This window comes from Accipiter gentilis, chromosome 6 (assembly GCF_929443795.1).
Source record: "Accipiter gentilis chromosome 6, bAccGen1.1, whole genome shotgun sequence".
NCBI classification, from domain to species: Eukaryota; Metazoa; Chordata; class Aves; order Accipitriformes; family Accipitridae; genus Astur; species Astur gentilis.
Window position 1 is genome coordinate 44348256 of NC_064885.1, and position 18020 is coordinate 44366275.

General features: G+C 43.0%; 1 protein-coding gene across 7 annotated transcripts in view; it reads right to left on the reverse strand.

Moving 5' to 3' along the window:
- Nucleotides 1–702: 702 nt before the first annotated feature.
- MED12L (mediator complex subunit 12L) overlaps nt 703–18020 on the reverse strand; it is a 152036-nt gene continuing 134718 nt past the window's right edge. For 4 of the 7 annotated variants that reach the window (XM_049803758.1, XM_049803755.1, XM_049803754.1 and 1 more), the window contains 8 exons: nt 17680–17836; nt 16286–16503; nt 9164–9253; nt 8278–8498; nt 6982–7138; nt 6014–6100; nt 1910–1991; nt 703–1451 (listed from right to left, as the gene is read on the reverse strand). In XM_049803758.1, the coding sequence (XP_049659715.1) occupies nt 1399–1451; nt 1910–1991; nt 6014–6100; nt 6982–7138; nt 8278–8498; nt 9164–9253; nt 16286–16503; nt 17680–17836 (1065 nt within the window). In that variant the 3' untranslated portion in view covers nt 703–1398. The remainder of the gene's footprint in view (nt 1452–1909; nt 1992–6013; nt 6101–6981; nt 7139–8277; nt 8499–9163; nt 9254–16285; nt 16504–17679; nt 17837–18020) is intronic. The other 3 variants (XM_049803757.1, XM_049803759.1, XM_049803760.1) reach the window with 3 other exon arrangements.

An 18020-nucleotide genomic window follows, 5' to 3' on the forward strand; every position in this document is an offset into this window, starting at 1 on the left:
CTTTGTATGGTAAATTAAGCAAATTGAGTTAATACAAAACAGGGGAAAAACATTCCTATGTATATTTTAGATGCCCTGCATGTTCCACTTTCAAAATTAATGGATTTTAAAAAAACACCAAACATACAGACTAACTCCTAAATTACATAAAATAGTAATAAATTTATTCTGGGTTTTTTCAGCTCTTAATATGAGCAAAATTATGATCTATTTGTACAGGTTTGAATAATAACGATTTGTTTGTGGCAATTTTGATTTATCATTTACTTGTGGTTTTGCACTCAGCCAATAATACATAATGCCTTACACCACTGAAACTCACCCAGCAATCAAGACTCAAACCTGGAATTTTAAATACTTACCATACAACATTGGCAGCAGACACAGGTAACAGGAATAACTCACTTCAGGCAGCTTCAGTATGACAAGCTGTCAGCTACAGAACTGCTGGAACCACAGAAAGGACTTTAGTGGCTTTTCCACCCTCACTTTGTGAAAGCTGGTATGAGATCTGTTAGTGAAGGTATCAAGTGAGACACGGAGATTCGTTTCCTGGGAGGCTCTACCAGGACCGGGAGATTTTCCTACGTGAGCAGAGCAAAACCCGCCTTGACCATTCAATCCTTGTTACTGTGTCGTGCACTCCATTAGAACTGATCACCAGTGAGCTTTATATTAAAAAGACCAAATATGAAACACTGCTACTTCTAGTAGGTTTATTAACACTACATTGTGGCTTTTAATATAAACTTTAAGAAGTTCTAATACAAGCAATAAACCCACTTCAGCACCTTCTTACCACAATAAGAGCAAGAGAAAATTGGTACTTTAAACAAAGAACTTTATAAAGTGCATATGAAAATTGCAGTCAAATAAACACAATTTAAATTGATGCTTGTTCTACCAAGAAAGAAAGAGGTGAACATTTTAATGAACAAATTAACTTTTATGCCAAAATCGGAAGTGCCTTTCAGTTCAGTAGTTTGGTCCAGTGCAGTTCTTTAAAAAAAACCAACACAAACCAACAAAAAACAGAAACAAGAATAAAAAAAAACAAAAGAAGTGTTTCCCACAAATAAATAAATCCAGCATTCTTTGTCCCCTTTAAAAGTAACAGGACCTAAAAAGCACCAAATTCATAAAATCTGCAATAACATTCTTCAAATAGGCCCACAAGTCCATACATTTAAATCTAGTTAAATGCAAAAAAAAAAAAAAAAATCCCCAAACCCAAAAAACCCACCTTGTTACATACTCACATCAACTGCAGCACAAAAAATAATTATTGAAATAATAAGAAAATTAAAGACTGCTTTCTAGCAATAACTAGTGCATTGAATTTTGAATGTTCTGTTCTTCAGTGCAAACGTAACATGACGCCTCCCTTCCATCTCTGATTCAGAAGTGTGAAGGATGCCCGTACTGGTTCACTCCTTGTTGTGGCTGGTTACCTGGTTGATAAAGCAAAGGGAAGTGTTTGTGCCTCGTGACTGTACTCTGCATGAAATACAGGTATTCTTCTGTATTTCTGTAGTGGTAGCAAGCAACAGTCAATACATTCCCTTATACACCTAGTGCACACAAGAGGTGCTGATTTCCTCGGGGACTTTGCCTGCGGTAGGACTAAAGAAGTGAGGGGAGAAAACACACAGCAAACTGTAACTGGGCCACCAGCTCCCGTGCTGTGGGTGCCTCGGGCTTCTCTGGAGACCAACAGAAATCCATGGGACACACTAGCACCAGAACTTTGGTATTGCATCACTACTGGGTTGGGTAACCAGTTGTCAGCAGGAAAATTACTTATATGTATATATGGCAGTATTTAAATAGGCAGAACATCTCCAGAAAGAGAATTCCGTATTCCAATATACATCTCTATTTATGTACAGCTATGCACACACATGCTTACTAGAGAGCTGCTTCTGGAGCTGCCTGACCAGCGCCGCTGTCTGTTGTTGCTGCTGTGTCTGTTGTAAGCCTTGCCTTGGAAACTGCAAAAGAAACATGCAAGATGAAAGAAATATGCACGGCACAAGTGCCACGTCAGGTAACTGCAGAAATGTTCAGCTTGTGCTGCCCTGTCAGCGCTGGCAGAGGGGGACAGCAGAAGGCAGGCGTGCCTCCTCAGCGGGTCCTGACCAGATTTTAACAGCACAGTAAGGACACATGGAACACGCTTGGAACTTACAGAACTTTTGTTCTCTTCGTTCCCTGAAACCTTACACATTCCCAGCTGTGTTACAGGTATCACGTGTGTCCAGCCAGACACAAGCGACAGAGTCAGTCTCTGTCTTTTCTACCTCTGGAGAGGCCAGTATTCATCTTGCAAGTCACTCTAAGCTGCTCTGCTGCCTGCATTGTTCAAAGACAAGGCAAATCCAAACTGCAAATCAAAATTAACAGCCTTTTTAGCATTTTTAAACACTTACGTGTAGTGGAAGCATAAATCAAAAGAAGCTTCTAGGAAAGTATTTTTCCCAGGGCAATGGCACTTCAGACAGAGAGAAGGCTACGCGCAAAGCACAGGTTGTTCACTGCGCTGCACACCTGCTGCAGGGTGATAGCTGCACACTCAATTCTTGGCTCCAGTGGAACGGCAGGCAGATCAGTGCCCAGCCAACTGGGCCAACTCCTCCATGGAGCAAAATCATCACCATTCTGATCCTCACCCGAAGCCCACAGGGGTCGAGACAAGGCCCTGCCAGTCCATGGCACTAAGGCACAAGGGGATTAGACACAAAAAGCTTCCAGATAAATCTGCTGTTAATGAATTAAATCATTACTTCAATCACTTTGAAAGCACTCATGGTGTAAATGCATTCATCTTCACAAATTTGCACCCTATTTATGCTTGCATCAAAGCAGAATTTAGTCTTTAATTGGTCCATCTGACAGCATGCATTATTCCCTAGCTAGCTGACCCATGAAGTCTATTTTTCAAGTAAGGATGGGTAGGAGAACAAGCACCGCTTTGCTTTCCACACTTCTGGCTGTCATTCAGAAAAAAAATCATTCTTTTAACAACTTTTATTGATCATCTACCTCTGTGTCAGAGCACTGAATACATTGCACACCACACTACTGAATTACGACAGGCAGACCCGACACAGACCGTCTGCGTGTCTACCGTTGGGATGGACACCTCCGGTGCCAAAGGTCTGCATGTACAAGAAGCATTTCTTCCCTTGGAAAACGCGTCACCCGTATGAAAGAAAAACGTCCGTGCACCAGCTCTCTCAGACTCCTGAGGACAGAGAGCTGACAGCACAACTCTCTCATACTTACCTACTCCTGGGAGGGATATCAAGATGAATGAGGCACTGCTATGCTAGCATGCACAAACCAAACCAAGGCTTCACCATTTACTGTCTGTCTTATCCTCAGGGCCTCTAAGCTCTCTAGATCTGTTTCCTAAGCCCCGGAACTTTCCTTCTCACTAGATTTGATGAAAATGCATGTGCTTCTAATTAAGTGATTTTTTTGTGCTTCTGCACAAGGACACACAATACACCTGACCAGTTTGAAAACCTGGTGTGCTGAATAAAAATGGAGTTATTCAATACTCTAATAACATCATACATGCTACAGAAAACACCCATGCTTTGTTTCAGTGAAACCTTTTGCTTACTGAAGGGAGTTTCAGTGTTTTACAAGACTTCAGCATCTTTTCTCTTTCTGAAACCAAATCCTTTACTTAAAATACGTTGTGTAATCTTCTGGCTAACAGTCCTTAGTAAATGCTGAGGTTAGACAAAATCATTAACCACACCAGGGTTTCTTGGGGACACGAAACCAACACACAGAAAGCTTTCTGCTGTGCTAAGTGCTGGAAGAGGAGCCTGCAGCCTCGCAGGTGCTCTGTGTCTGTGACAGCCTCTCACACACAGTTTGTTTATGATATAAACACTATTAAGAAAAACTCAAAAATGGATGAAAACCATATTTCAATAGATATCAGATAAACGTCTTTCATTTATCCTTACTCTTGCACTTACAAGCTGCTTCCGAGTTTCTCTATCAGATCACATTGATTAATGCTTTTAAACTCCGAAGCTAGCAATTTCAGCATTACTGTATTTTCTCCCGTTTTCTATAGCAAACTTTTCTAGTTATCCTCATCTACCTTACGTATGTCTGGAAAAACTGCCCAAATGCAGGAAACAAGCATAATGACATTGTAAATTCAGTGGACGTGTCCATAAAAATTACATGGTAGTGAGAGTGATTTGGTAAAATCATTCATTAAACTATAAAGGCTCTAATTCAGCATACAGGAATGTCTCAAAAGTAATTTTGTTTGTACAGTTGTCTTCATGCAGCTCTGTTTTACAACTAACGATTTAATTTAAGAGGATCTTCAAACAATAAACCCCATTTCTTCCCCAGCCTGTTAGCAGTACAACCTAAAAATCAAAGGCCCGAGGTCACTAACAGTGACCTGTGACACGACTTAAGGCAGGGACTGGACTTTGGCAGTGGTGGAGCTGCCAGCGTCCCCAGCTGACGCCAGAGGGAGCGGAGGGAGCGTGGATGCTCGCACAAACACAGCACAAGCACGGCAACATGGAGAAATGCCAACCATCAGCACCTTACGTTTCCAAGTGAAGGCTTTTCTTAGTGTTACAGCAAAAACTAGTTCCACAAGTAGCCTCAATTGTATACGTTATCCTGCTTTCACTTCAAAATATTAGAAAGACAGAAAAAAGCACCAATTTATATGCATCAGCAGCAACTACAGATTTCTCATCGAGTTTAAGTTTTTAAAGTTAGCAAGGGCTATTCATTATTACTATGATATATTAATTAGGATAACACTCCTAAAAATGCATAGCACAGCAAGCATAAACAGGAATAAACTGCAGCAGCAAGGCGTTAATTTACCTCAGCCTGCTGCTCTGGGACTACTAAATGGCATCTTTAGACCCCCAGAAAAAAAGACCCCTGACTTTTCAGTAGGGCTTAGAGCACTTGGTTCTACGTCAGATTTTCAAAATAGTCATTTATTTATGCTGCACTAGGAGTAAGACTGAGGGTGACTTTAAAGCATCACATTGTTTTCCCCCTCTGAATTGACACAAATTGATTTCAGGCCGTCTGGGCAGTCTCATTTTACTGGTGATGGAAGAGAGATGTACAGAATTAGAAAAGCAGCAGTACCCATTTTTTAACTATCTCTCCAAGTAATTCTCAAAAGAACTGCTATGGGTGGTTATTTACATTCTTTGGGATATTAACCATTAGTTTTAAATCAATATTGCTAAGTGCAACTTCAAAAAGATGTGTTGAAATGAAGCATTTGAACTTTTCCTATCTTTTTTCAGCCAAAACGATGTGTCATTGTTGGCCCAGCTTTGGTATCAGTTTTGACTGAACTGGTGAATGAACCATGAAAGCGCAGGAGGCAGCGCGCACTCCAGTCCTAGAAGGAGGATCTTTGAACAGCAAACTCAAATGTGCTGCTGCAGAGGCGCTGGGGCTTGAGCAGGGCAGTGCACGAGCCCTCCTTGCCAAGGGCTGCGTTCAAAGCTGCACTTGCCTCCCCATCAGAGGTCAGCAGGCGAGGACACCTCCAGCAACACCTCAGCGCACGCATAAACCCCCTCTTGCCACGTTTTAGCAAGACGGACGCAGTCACACAGTCTTCTGTGGACAGATGCAATTTTCCTCTGCCTACAGTCGGAGCCAGCCAGGAGCTACCTGGATGCACGAGCCAGCTGTTGAGCCCCAGCTAATACGCTGCTACCACAGGTACAGCCTGCGGCCAGCTCAGGACGCAGGCAAAACAAGCCTGTCACCACTGGCACCGGGCACACGCTCACACGGCACTCAGAGCAGTGGAGGTACCGCACCGCAGGCACCGCGGCGGCAGCACCAGCAGGCAGACGGTGATGCGAGAAAGCTTACACAAACCCTCTCCCCAAGCTGCCACGCTGCCCATTTGTGTAAGGGACAAAACCCGCTCTGTCACTACCCTCACGCCACCCCAAAATATCTGGCAGTCGCCTCTGCTTACCAAAGGCTGCTGCGGTTGCACGGGCTGGAGACCAAGCGCCTGCTGCTGCCCTGGCTGCTGCCCCTGCTGCTGCTGCTGCTGCTGCAACTGAAAGAAGATGAGCACTGAAACAACAGCGACACAGCACACACACTGCCTCAGGGAATGACTACGAGCCAAGCAGTGTGGCTTTTCGTGACTGATTTCCAGCATAGGAGCTGGGCTCCCTTACAGCATGGGTTACTGAAGGCCCCGCTGGGGAGATAAGCCTCACAGCTCTCCACTTCCATCATCAGCCACACCAAGGCTGGCAAGGAGCATTGTTAATAAAAAAATACTCAAAGGCTGGTACATTTAGTTCACTACACCATCAAAATATTCAGATAAAATACATTATTGTTCAACAAGAACTGGCACAGAGAGCTATTGCATTAAAATGAAAACATGAAAATACTTCCAACCATCAAAGGGCCACGGGAAGGATTTTTAATGTCATTTACTTATTTACTTCCCCTGTGCAAAGCCCTACATATTTAGCCGATAAACTGATACTTACCTCCAAATTAAAAATATATCATCAAATCAGAGTACAGGAAATAGGCCAGACAGGCAGCAAGCCCTTCGATTTAATTCCAGTATACATTCATTATAAGGGCAGATAGGGGAGACCACAACCACTGCTTTTGTCTCAGCGCATTCAGCTAGGCTGTTCTCAAATCTACCTTCTCCAGAGGCATTCTACAACCTTGAAAAGTGAAAGTACTGAATTTTACATGTCTGTCCAAAGCTCTCTTTTCGAAGTCCCAAATGTAAACAATTAATTATTGCACTCAAGTAAAAGCAGTTCAGATTTATAGCACCAGGCTCTGCTGCTTAGACTTGAAGACACATGCAAGCGAGTGCGTAACACCATCACCCGAAACGGTGATGTTTACGCTCCCTTCCTGCACTGAAACATCCTTGGCCTCTAGTGCAGCCAAGCTCCTCACCTGGAAGAGTCTCTGCTGCCGCATCTGCTGCTGTCTCGGTCTCATTGGCTCCGGAGGCAGCTGTACTGAGTTTAGGGTCGGATGAGGACCTGTGGTCGATGCACTGTCCAGTCCTCCTCCAACCAGTGAATTTGGCTGCAAAGGCTGATGGCTCAAACTGATTGGGGAAAGAAAAAAACAGATTGTACTTCATTTATAGCCAGAGCACAAGTTAGTCTAGGAGTACTCAACTATAAGCTGCAACATTAGGCTTGCATAGATTTAAAAGACGTTTACGTTTTACAGGAAGAATATATTTCCAAATATGAATGCTTTGAAAAATATTCCATAATAGAAGCTGTACCTTACTATTGCCCAGTAACTGATGCAGGTAATAATGTGTTCCTCTATACAAGAGCGGATCCAAGCATTCAACTCTTGCTTTAATTAGGAAGAGCGATGAGCTGCTACATTTCAAGCAATAATTCCACATAAGCACTAAAATGTTCTCCAGACCAAAACATCTCATAGTTACATTACCATGAATTTAAAACTGATTATAAAGACTTTTTACTTTCTAAAATACTGAGAAAACACACCAAGCAAGAAATACTTTCTTAGGATGTTATGGGAGAAATTAATGTTGACAAAGCAGAAAGTGGAAAAACTTCTGATTCAGCTAAGAGCAGAGCTGGACTGTTAGCTGGATTATGCTAGACTGCTAGGAAAAAAATCTGATTTAAGACTGTCATTGGAAGCTCCAGTTTTCCACTCTGCTTACTCTGTAACACTCCCTTTTATGGATTTCTTTCCTGCTTCATTTGCCTTCTGTTTCATGACATTTCTTTACCAATGAAATTTTCCTGTTTCTCATAGGCAGTGCAATTCAGCTGTACTTCCAAACTGAAGTCAATTTAGTCTATTCAGGCTTAAGCAAAATTCATTTGTCTATTGAGAGTTAAACTACCAAGTTGGTCTTGTGCTTTCTTGACTACAGACTCTTTGGTAAACCTGGAATATTTACTGTTTAATACCACACACGTGTTTACATAATACTGCCATCTTTAAATGAATTTTTACGTTCTACGAACAGAGGACAACTGGGCTACAACTTGTGCCAAGACCAACTTAAAATAAAAATTAAACAAGGGGAAAAACGGGGAAATTGGAGAGAAAGACATATTTATTGCTAATTAGACCCAGCGCTAACCTCATTTTGATTAATATGCTTTATTTTAAATAAAGCTTTAGACCTCTAAACAAAGTTGCCATTAAAATCCTGCCACGTTACCAGCTATAAGAACTGCAGAGGCTCACCGCTGAGTGCCGGTCAAAGGCTGGATGTACGCAGCAGCCTGCTGTTGAATATATCCGCTGGGCTGCTGTTGGATCTGCCGCAGCCTCTCCATCAGCGTGGGGCTGGAATGAGCTGCTGTGTACGCTCGGGGGGTGTAGCTGGGGGAAAGCACTACGCCACCAGGCTGCTGCTGCTGCAAAGGCATCTGAGTGCTGTACATGGTGTATCCATGAGGCATGCTCTGCGGGGAAAACGGACAGAAGAGCAACTTCGCTGGGCCCGGGTTTAACTTAGCTTAACAGTAAGAGGAAGAGATGGCCTTTATCAAAGAGCCAAAGCCTGGATAACCGGAGGCAAGTCAGTGAGACGCAGTGCTGTACCCACGCGCCGGCCTGTCAGTCCCCCACGCTGGCTGTACCCCACTTCTGTTTGCGGGTTCAAGCAGCTGCAACGTGGTCACACACAGCAGGATGGAACTTGCACCGTGCAGCCCTTCCCCGAGAGGCACTGAGCAAGAGCAGGACTCTGCTCCGCCGCTCCGCCTCTCCCTTTTTTTTTGTTCCCCCCTCTTCCCCCTCACAAAATCCCAAGGACCAGAATGACCATGACATAGCAACAAGTAACTGGTATCACTATCTCACCAAAAATTGGCCAAATTTCAGGCTTAACACTGAAGTACGCTTGCCTTTACCCGCAACAGCATTAGGAAAAAATTGAAGTGTTCATGTTAAAAACATTTATGAGCTACAGCATGTGGAGACTGCAAGCATCCTCGAAGGAGGCCTTGCCATCACACTAGGGGACATACACGAGGCAAGTCCCAAGCACAGAAAAGCAGGCTGGGAGGTAAAGGCGTTCTCCTTAAAAGCATTTTTATGCAGACGCTCCACGGGAGTAGCACAGTACCTGTGCTTGCTGTAACCCTGGGTACTGTGGAAGCTGAGACGGAGGTCGGACTTGCGGAGTGAAAATAGCAGCTTGGTCCATTGGCTGACCCTGAAAGACACATCACCCATCAGATACGGCCTCCACACCCCGAACAAGTCCAGTTCTGGACACAAACTCCACGAAGCGGTGTCCTAAAGAGTCATGGAGAGACTTGACCATTTCCTTCAAGACAGCACCATTGCTCAGCGCCAAACCGCTGAACTGTATTTACTCATAAGGAGACGGAAGAATCGACTTTTGTTTGATTTCTGACACTACTGTAACACTGCAGCAGTGAAGAAACAGCCATTTACTGAACAGAGGTCTTGCAGACACCCTTTAAAATGGGGCTTTGCAAAGGATTAGAAAAAAAATATTCTAGCTGTCTTGAAGACAGTACATTAAATTATACAGGGAGCTTAGAGTGAATGACAATCTCCAGTATAACTACACAGTTGATATCTTTCTCAGGCTACCTGATTACTTACTAGCTTTCCCCCAGATGAAGCAGGCAAAATGCTGACTTGCAAATTTTATGATAACATACAAAATAGCAGTATGATAAATGGGTAACACAAGCATCTCCAGCTCCCAACCAGTACAGCCTGGAAACACACTCCGTATTTGTGATCAGCAGGCAGCCTAGTTTGTTCATTTCAAATTGCTTCAATATTTATGCCCAATTAATGGCAAATCATTTAAAGATTTCAACTATAGCTGCATGAGTATGCTTTGAAGCACCAGAAAAGAGGGGGGGGGCGGGAAATAAGTTACACTTAATTTCAGGACAAGATTGTAAAAAACTGGCGAATGAGAATTTGCCAAGTATACAATCAAGTCTGTCTATTTTCTGTGCGACTGTAATGCTGCACAGCTGCACTTGATAATTTTGAAAACCATTCCACTCAAAAAGCTCAGTGGCAGACATGAGCTGGAAGCAGGGATGCTCCTTCCCTGTAGCTGCCCAGTTTCCCACAAAACCAAACAAAAAAATCCAAGTCCTCCAACAAAGCCTTTGTCATTTTAATAACGATATCCTTACAGTGATGTATTAGAACTTAAGGCTAAAAGTTACTTTGATAACACACTGCAAGCAGCAACGTTACAGGGCTACCTGGTGGAAAAGAAAATCTCACATGGGATTAAATACTGAAGCATCATTGGGACTCTCCTTCTTTATCGGCTCCCATTCCTTTAGTGGTAACTGTACCAAATGTTAACAAGTCTGTAAGCACAACCAGCAGTCCTGCAGTTCAGCTCTTATTTTGGATTGGGTTTAAAAATACGTGCATCCTCATTGACAGACCTGGGAAACAAGCAGAGCTACCTATTACGAACAGGAATCACTCAGAGAAGCAGGATGGTAGAGAGAAAGCGTTCCAGCTTCAACTGATCCAGCCCCGAGAGACATGAACCACTGTGACCGGGTCTGGATTAACTGCCCTGCGCTTTGGATAGACAGCAGACAGACGAGGCCAAGGACAAGATGCAAAACCAGGGGCAAAGCTACCACAGGGTGCCACAGGGTTATCACACACTCATTTTTCATACCTTCCTTTCTTTTAAAAACAAAAAGAAAAGACTGACCTAGCTAGGCTCTGTGCCAGCCTCTGGGACCACCACCAAAGGAGTCACTAAGGCACAGGCAAGACAGCAAGGCATTCTGATATGATAAGCTATACTAAGGAGGCAGGAGCTGTGCTAAGGATTTGTTTTAAAAACAAGTCAATATCTCATGGAAAATTCTGAAAAACAAATTAGGGAGTACAGGAGGTGTGAACAGAGTAACATCTATCAGTCCTGACAAAAAGTCAGGGTAAATTAAATTTATCTGGAAAAGCATCTGGCAAAATCAGACAGGGAGCTCTCAAAACAGCACCTGATAGGTGAGAAACTGAAATGCTGAACAGAATGTACATCTTGCAGACGGGATGCACACACACCAGATGTCAGCCAAGTACAGGGGGAAGGTACTCAAGTGCTTAAGATTTTTCTCTTTTTAAACAGAGGCAAAAGAAGAAAATAAAAAAAATAATAATAATTTCTCTGAGCAAATTGCTTCTGAAACTTTTTCATAAGGTTCCAATGGCAAGATAGTAACTTGAATCCACCCGGAGGTGAAATCTGATAAAACCATAACTGATTTCTAGAAAAACTGGTGCCTTATACTATTCCCCGCAGTAATACAAACCACCTTGTGGGTTCTGTGGAAGCTGGTCTGTAGAGCGGTGCTCCGTGTGCTATCCTTTTGTTTCTCTCAGTGACAGCTAACCTGGTGGGCCCAGGAACAAAACTTGTCCGCTCATGCCCATGCAGTGTAAACAGTGTCCCTCCAAAGTTAATGGAAGTTGTGTCAATGGAAATTGGATTAGGCCCTAATTCTGTAAGAAAATACTAAATAAGCAGCTGCATGATCCCAGCAATCCACAGTGGGCAGAGAGCCACGAGCGAGTTTTGTCCACCGACCTCTCCCCTGCCATTTAAAGCGCACACAAAGCAGCAGAGCTGGCAGGGTGTGAGACCCCAGAGCAGCACACCCGTGCTGAAGGCACCACTGCCCAGGCCAGGCAAGCACCACGCATAAAACCAAATGTGAAACGTAAGCAAGAAGCTGTTTGTTAGGCAGGGACAGGTCAATCTATTCCATGGCAGCACGCGGCCACCGAGCAAGCTCCCGTGTTGTGAGAGTGCGCTCGGCATTCCTGAGCGGCAGCAGATGTTGCTAAATTCAAAGGGACTTCTTCCTCCAGGCATAATTTAGTAAAGAGTTAACCAAACATGCGAGCCAACTGCTACAAGCCAGAACTGTGCATGCATGTCAAACAAAAGCAAAACAAAAAAAAGGAGAAAAAACCCAAACGCTTTTATTCAATGCTGATGCAACGTTACAGTAATAAACACTGCTTTCACTTTGTTCCACTTACACCTTAAACTGAAGCAAAACTGACTGCTTTTTCCTGTTAAGGAATGCGACCACAGTGTATTTGGAAGGAATCTTCTTTCCTAGGTGGGGGGCTCTGGGACTGACAAAGGCAATTGTAGCAGCCATGGCACTGTAGGCTGATTTGACCCAAATCTGACCAAATCTGACTTCCAAAGCAGGTAGTGAAACACTAACACTTATGTAGGTAAGAAGATGATGATAGATTTGAGAGACCTCACTGTATATTTGCTGCATATCTAGGTGTGCCTAATTAACTGCAAATATGGTGATCTATACCCTGTTCTGACATGCTACCAGTAACAACAGGAATGACTGCACATATATAAAATATGGACAACAGGGTAAGCAGCAAAGCCTTTTTAAAAACACATCGTGCTTTGTCTTTCCAATTAGTGTTTTTAACAACATGGCAGTTTCCCTAAGATGGGCAGAAAGTCCCACAAGCTAACTCTGAAACAGCTTTTCTAATTGATAATATCTGGAAAGCTTTCCAACACAGATATTAGGGATGAAACTTCATGCCATCATTGTTTTTCTCCCGAAACAACTGAATTCTATGAAACTTAATAATTTAACAGGTAAGTGTTAACCATTACTTGTTTCGGAAGTAACAAAATACAGTTATTCTAATAACTGCACATCCTGCCATAGCTCAAGAACAGACCATCAGACAGTATACTGTCGTGCTCACATAAGGACAAGAAGCATTTTGGAAACTACAGCTCACATGGAGCAGGGGAGCTGACCCTCACTGCCTGAGCTGAGCGGCACAACTGCGTCCCACGGCAGCGGGAACAGGCCCACGCCTGGAACGGCTCCAAGTGCTGCCTCGGAAGCGCTGGTGGCATGCACTGGCCAAAAAGGACGTGTGGTCCATCCCTTACCATTCATCTGACACGGCAGTCACCGCTAGCCCACCACGCATCGTGGCAGAAGCTGCCACGCTGGATGGCAGCAGAGAGGAGCAGGGCCAGCTGCCAGCGGGGAGACGAGGGCAGAATGGGAACGCGCCAGCCATGCTTAGATGCACAGGGCATCGGACGTACCTTGCAGCTACTCTAACCTTTCACAGCAAGAAACACAACAGAAGAGGAAAAAAATTAATCAATGATGCAGTTATTGGAAATATTGGTAAGAAAAAATACTCTGTGTGTACAAGTGTATTCACAGCCTTCCCACATGCAACCACTGCGCTACCTAGGTGAGAGGAGTGCCAAAGCGTATCATTCTCATCAAAAGCAAAATGTGCAGCCTGTGTGTTGAAAGAAATGCATGTTTGTGCAAAAGAAATAATAAAGAGAAGAAAAGTTCATGGTGTCAGAGTGGTTACCATTATGTTGTCAAAGCCATCCTGAAGGGATACGGCAGTGCTACAGACATCCTAAAGGAAAAGGACAGGCAAGAAAATAGCAAACAATACAAACAATATACACAATTAGGCTCGAATTGTTAGTGGAGCAGTACAGCACCTTTACAGAGCTCACCTGTATGTACGCAAAGAATGCTGGCATTTAGGGATGCTAACAAGGTCCTTTTAGGTGGTTTTTATGCTAATGAACCTCCATACTTTTATAAAATTTATGAACAGAAACTCTAAACATAGAAAGGACTCCTTGCCATCCACAGGAGCCTATTAATTCTATACGTAATACTCACTTTTTTTTTAACAAGTCATAGTTCTTAAAGACCTTGCACCATAGCTACTCGTTTTCAAGAGCACAGCACGTATGGCACAGCACTGAAGAGCAGAGTCCTTCTGGACTGATTTTACAGAACTGCCCGCACCAGTGCCAGGGGTTTCAAGCTGAGCAGATAATTCCATTCTGCAGCAGCAGAAACATGAAAACCAAAGAAGAAACCTTCCCTATTTAAGCTCTACCTAACAACAAACACCACATAGTAACAATGCTTACAAATCATCTTATTCTTAAATTTTCAAATACTACCTTCAGGCTTGTACATTGCCATAGCATTTCCTACTTTAAATGCAGGACCGCAGGAAGAACTACCGCAAGCTCCGCAGGGAGAACTACCGCAAGCTCCGCAGGGACACGTTCCTGACGGGAGCACCATGCAGGCAGGGAGGTGTCCCGGTGGGGCAGCCCGTGGTGCCAGGGAGCACGCAAAGCCCCAGTGCCACTGGGACCTCGGAGCGGTTTCTCTGGCGTCCGCGCTGCCAGCACACGCTTGGACAACAAGGAAGCAAATGGGACTGCCTGGTGAATTGTTCATTCATTTCATTACAGTCAAAGCTTTCAAGTATCAGGATGAATGAATCTTGCCACATATCCAATAAGGCAAAACACTAGAACCAGACAGAAAACAACGTGTCCGTCTGTGGTACTCCCCAGCACACCACAAAGGGCCTGGCTGCGCATGCCACTGTGGGGAAGTACCTAGGAAACGAAGGCTGTGTTTGGATGGCTCTGGTTTGACTTGGTTTACATCAGCTTAGCTTATACTGACTTATTGCTGAAATAGAAACACAGCTGATACAGAACCGCTGACTGACAAACATCCAGCACATGTGGTAGGTTTGCTGAAATAATGCATCTGAACCTACCCTGCTGAATTTTAGTGCAACTTTTACATTGTAAATGTTCAATCCAAATTTTATGAAAAAGCTCATCACAGACACTTTATTAATCTTATTTAGGCATGGATTCTTGCCTTCATGGTAAGTTTATTCTCCTTACTGACTACCTGTCTATGCAGCACTTCAGAGGAGAAGTTAACCATTGTTCTTAACGCCTCAGATACTGTCCCTGTTTGAAACCAAAAGGGAAATGCAACATCTTCTGTCCTCTAAATGTGACAGTGCTAAACAACAGCATTTCTTAAATGTGAGAATAGTGTTATTTTAGATGTTCAATTATTGCTTTTTGATCCACCTAGCCATAAGCAGTGATCATCATCTGTTTACTCAAGGCTCTTACTTAAGCCTGTATTCTATCATAGTAATTGAAAGCCACTTGGACCTAACGCTAAAATAGTGAGATATTGCCTAATGTAAGAAATACTACAAGGTCAACTGTAGAGCCCAGTACCTAACATTTAGGGTACCTAATCCTTAGTACCTCATAGTGCCTACAAGACACCAGCAAGGGATCAAATATCCACTGTACCACTGAAATGATAAAACACACATCCAGAGCTTCTGGGGGCTGCCTTTTTTTCTTTTTTTTTTTTAAGGTAGAAGACAGCACACATACAGGCAAACCCTAGTTTCACAATTATGAACAGCCCCATATAAAACTATTGTAGCCCATCAGCAATTTAAGCACTACAGAGGGCTACATCATAGCAGAGAGACTGAAAGAGGGACAATGAGGGAGCTCTAACAAAACAGAGACAGCGTGGGAGAAATTATGAGGATACTTGCTGAAAATTTTGACTATTTTGAGCAAAGAGGGCACATCCCAGAGTTTGAAGGCAAGATAGCCTAAGGGCAATGTAACACATACTGCAGTGAGGGTAAGAATGGGTATAGAAGGACTTTAAAATAAAGGCGAGAAGTTACTGGTTTTACCACCAACTACTGTACACATATTGCTGGGTATCTGGGATCCAAAAAACCAATTTTCTGTTCTTACATCATCAATTCAAAAGCAGCCTGTCTGTAGCCATATTCTGAAACTAGCTCAGGCTCTGAAGGGTGTTGCACAATAGCCATGTGTGGTTTGGCACACAGCAGCTGTACTCTGCAAAAATGTTAGGAGAAGAAATACCAGCTATTTCTAGAGAACATGGATGTCTGTGTGCACACGTGTATGGAAATGGCTCCTGCTGGACTTCCTGGATTTTGAATTGTGAAGAGCATTGCTGCGCCTCTGCTCCTGACTTGTAGCTTGGTGGTACATAGCAGCACCATGCAATTCTACTGTGAAAGCCTCTGTGACACAACAGGGAACAAGAATATCATCAAGTAGCAGAAGCAAAACCTGATTTTAGGAAACACAGGAAAAATAGAAGGGACTAAGACACCAAAGAGCAAATGAAGTTTAAAAGCAGATGGCCCTGATTAATCAATATTTGAACAATTACTCCAATAGTAAATATCAGCTGGCTCTCCACTCCGTAAGCCTACACAGGGCAAGCAGCCCCAACAGAAGGCAAAACCATGGTGTTGCTCTTCAGACTTAAGGGTTTGGACAAACCTGTTGGAGAGACCGTGACTGTGCTTGCTGCCTGAGGAGCCGCTGCTGCTGCTGCTCTTGCTGCAGGAGTTTCATCTGAAGCAACTGCTGCTGAGGTGTGATTGCATGGATAGAGGGGGGCTGCATCATGGTGCCAGAGCGCCGCTGCAGCATGTTCGACAGGGCTTGCTTCGTATTAGTTGGGACAAAGGAGCCTGTCGGATCCAGCCTGGAACCACCTAAAAACCACCCAAAACACAAATGTGTTCTCTGCCTTCTGTAAGAGTGTTGTTGGTACAGATCAGTGCTAATTCATCAGCTCCTATTTGGTTAGCTCTACAATAATGACGATAAACTTACCTCTGCAAAGGCAGACAGTGAACTGGATTAAACCAGATTACTGGCCTGAAAAATTAAATGGGCAGAATAACTTTGAAGACTACCACTTGTAAATGAGAATGAAAAGTAAAAAGGCTGTGGGCTGTTGCTGTTCTACGCCACATAAAACATTTGACTACTACTGATGAACAAAAGTTGCTTTTCAGATCAAAAGCATGATATGAACAGATTATTATGCTAAGCCAATTTTATAATGAGATGCCAGTAATTTATGCACTCTATACTATTTGATAAAATCATGTACCTATATGTCAGACTTAAGAAGGTGATCTTATAAATTAGTTTTTTAAAATCAGTATTTCCTTAAGCTTTTTAGCCACTGTCTGGTATATTCTGAAGACTTTTACATACTTAAAATACAGATCTAGTTGGTTTTGGAGGTTCAGAAAAAATATTTAACACTTATAACTGGAACCAAACTTCTCAACTTCTCCTGCACAATATCTGAGAAGGATGTAGTAGTATTTCTCAAAACATCATAAACTGCTGCCCCCTAGAGCAAGTAAAATACTTACGTTAAACTGTATACACATTAACTGGAAGAAACAAAACAATCCTACAGAAAATTAAGCACATGTCACAAATGCTGAAAAAACGCGAGCCCATGGATTTATTTATTCCACCTAGCAGATGTCAAATTAGCCATCATGGGTCTTCGTTTGAATCAAAGAAGAAATAACCCAAAGGTAATTTGTTCCTTTCAGTCATCCCTCTTTTACTTCACTCCTCACTGAACTTCTAACAGCTTTCTTATACTATCACCAGAGTAGGTCATTTTTGCTTATCTACCAAAAAAGTTTAATAGCTTAATAGAGACAGACCTACAAGCGATAATAGAAAGCCCTTTAAAAAAAAAAAAAAAAAAAAAAGGCTAACTAAGGAATAAAATAAATGGCATCAGCAGACACAGCCTGCTTCGGAGAAAATTAGAAACAAAACATGGTTATAAGAAGTCAACTTTTGTCACACATCAAACAATAAAGCCCCATTTCCGTGAATTCAAATCTTACACATACCTGGTGGGAGGGGCTGGTTCTGCACAAAGAAGCCAGGCTGCTGCGGCTGTCCCATGATGTTGTAACCCCACAAGGCAGACTGAGGATGGTGCATCATTTGAGAGGAAATTGGTGAGTAAGTGGGAGGCACTCTGTATAAGTTGTTCTGTGGATATTCCTTAAAATATACAGTAAAAGTGAGTGTTACTGACAGTCGTACCTTACTAACTCATAAATAATGCCAATTTTCCTACTAAATTATTAAAGGACAGAGACAGTTCCCATTGTTGTTTGCAATGATGTAAAAAACAGATTAAGTCTCAGGCTGCCCACAGGTAATTAACACTAACAACTTCATACAA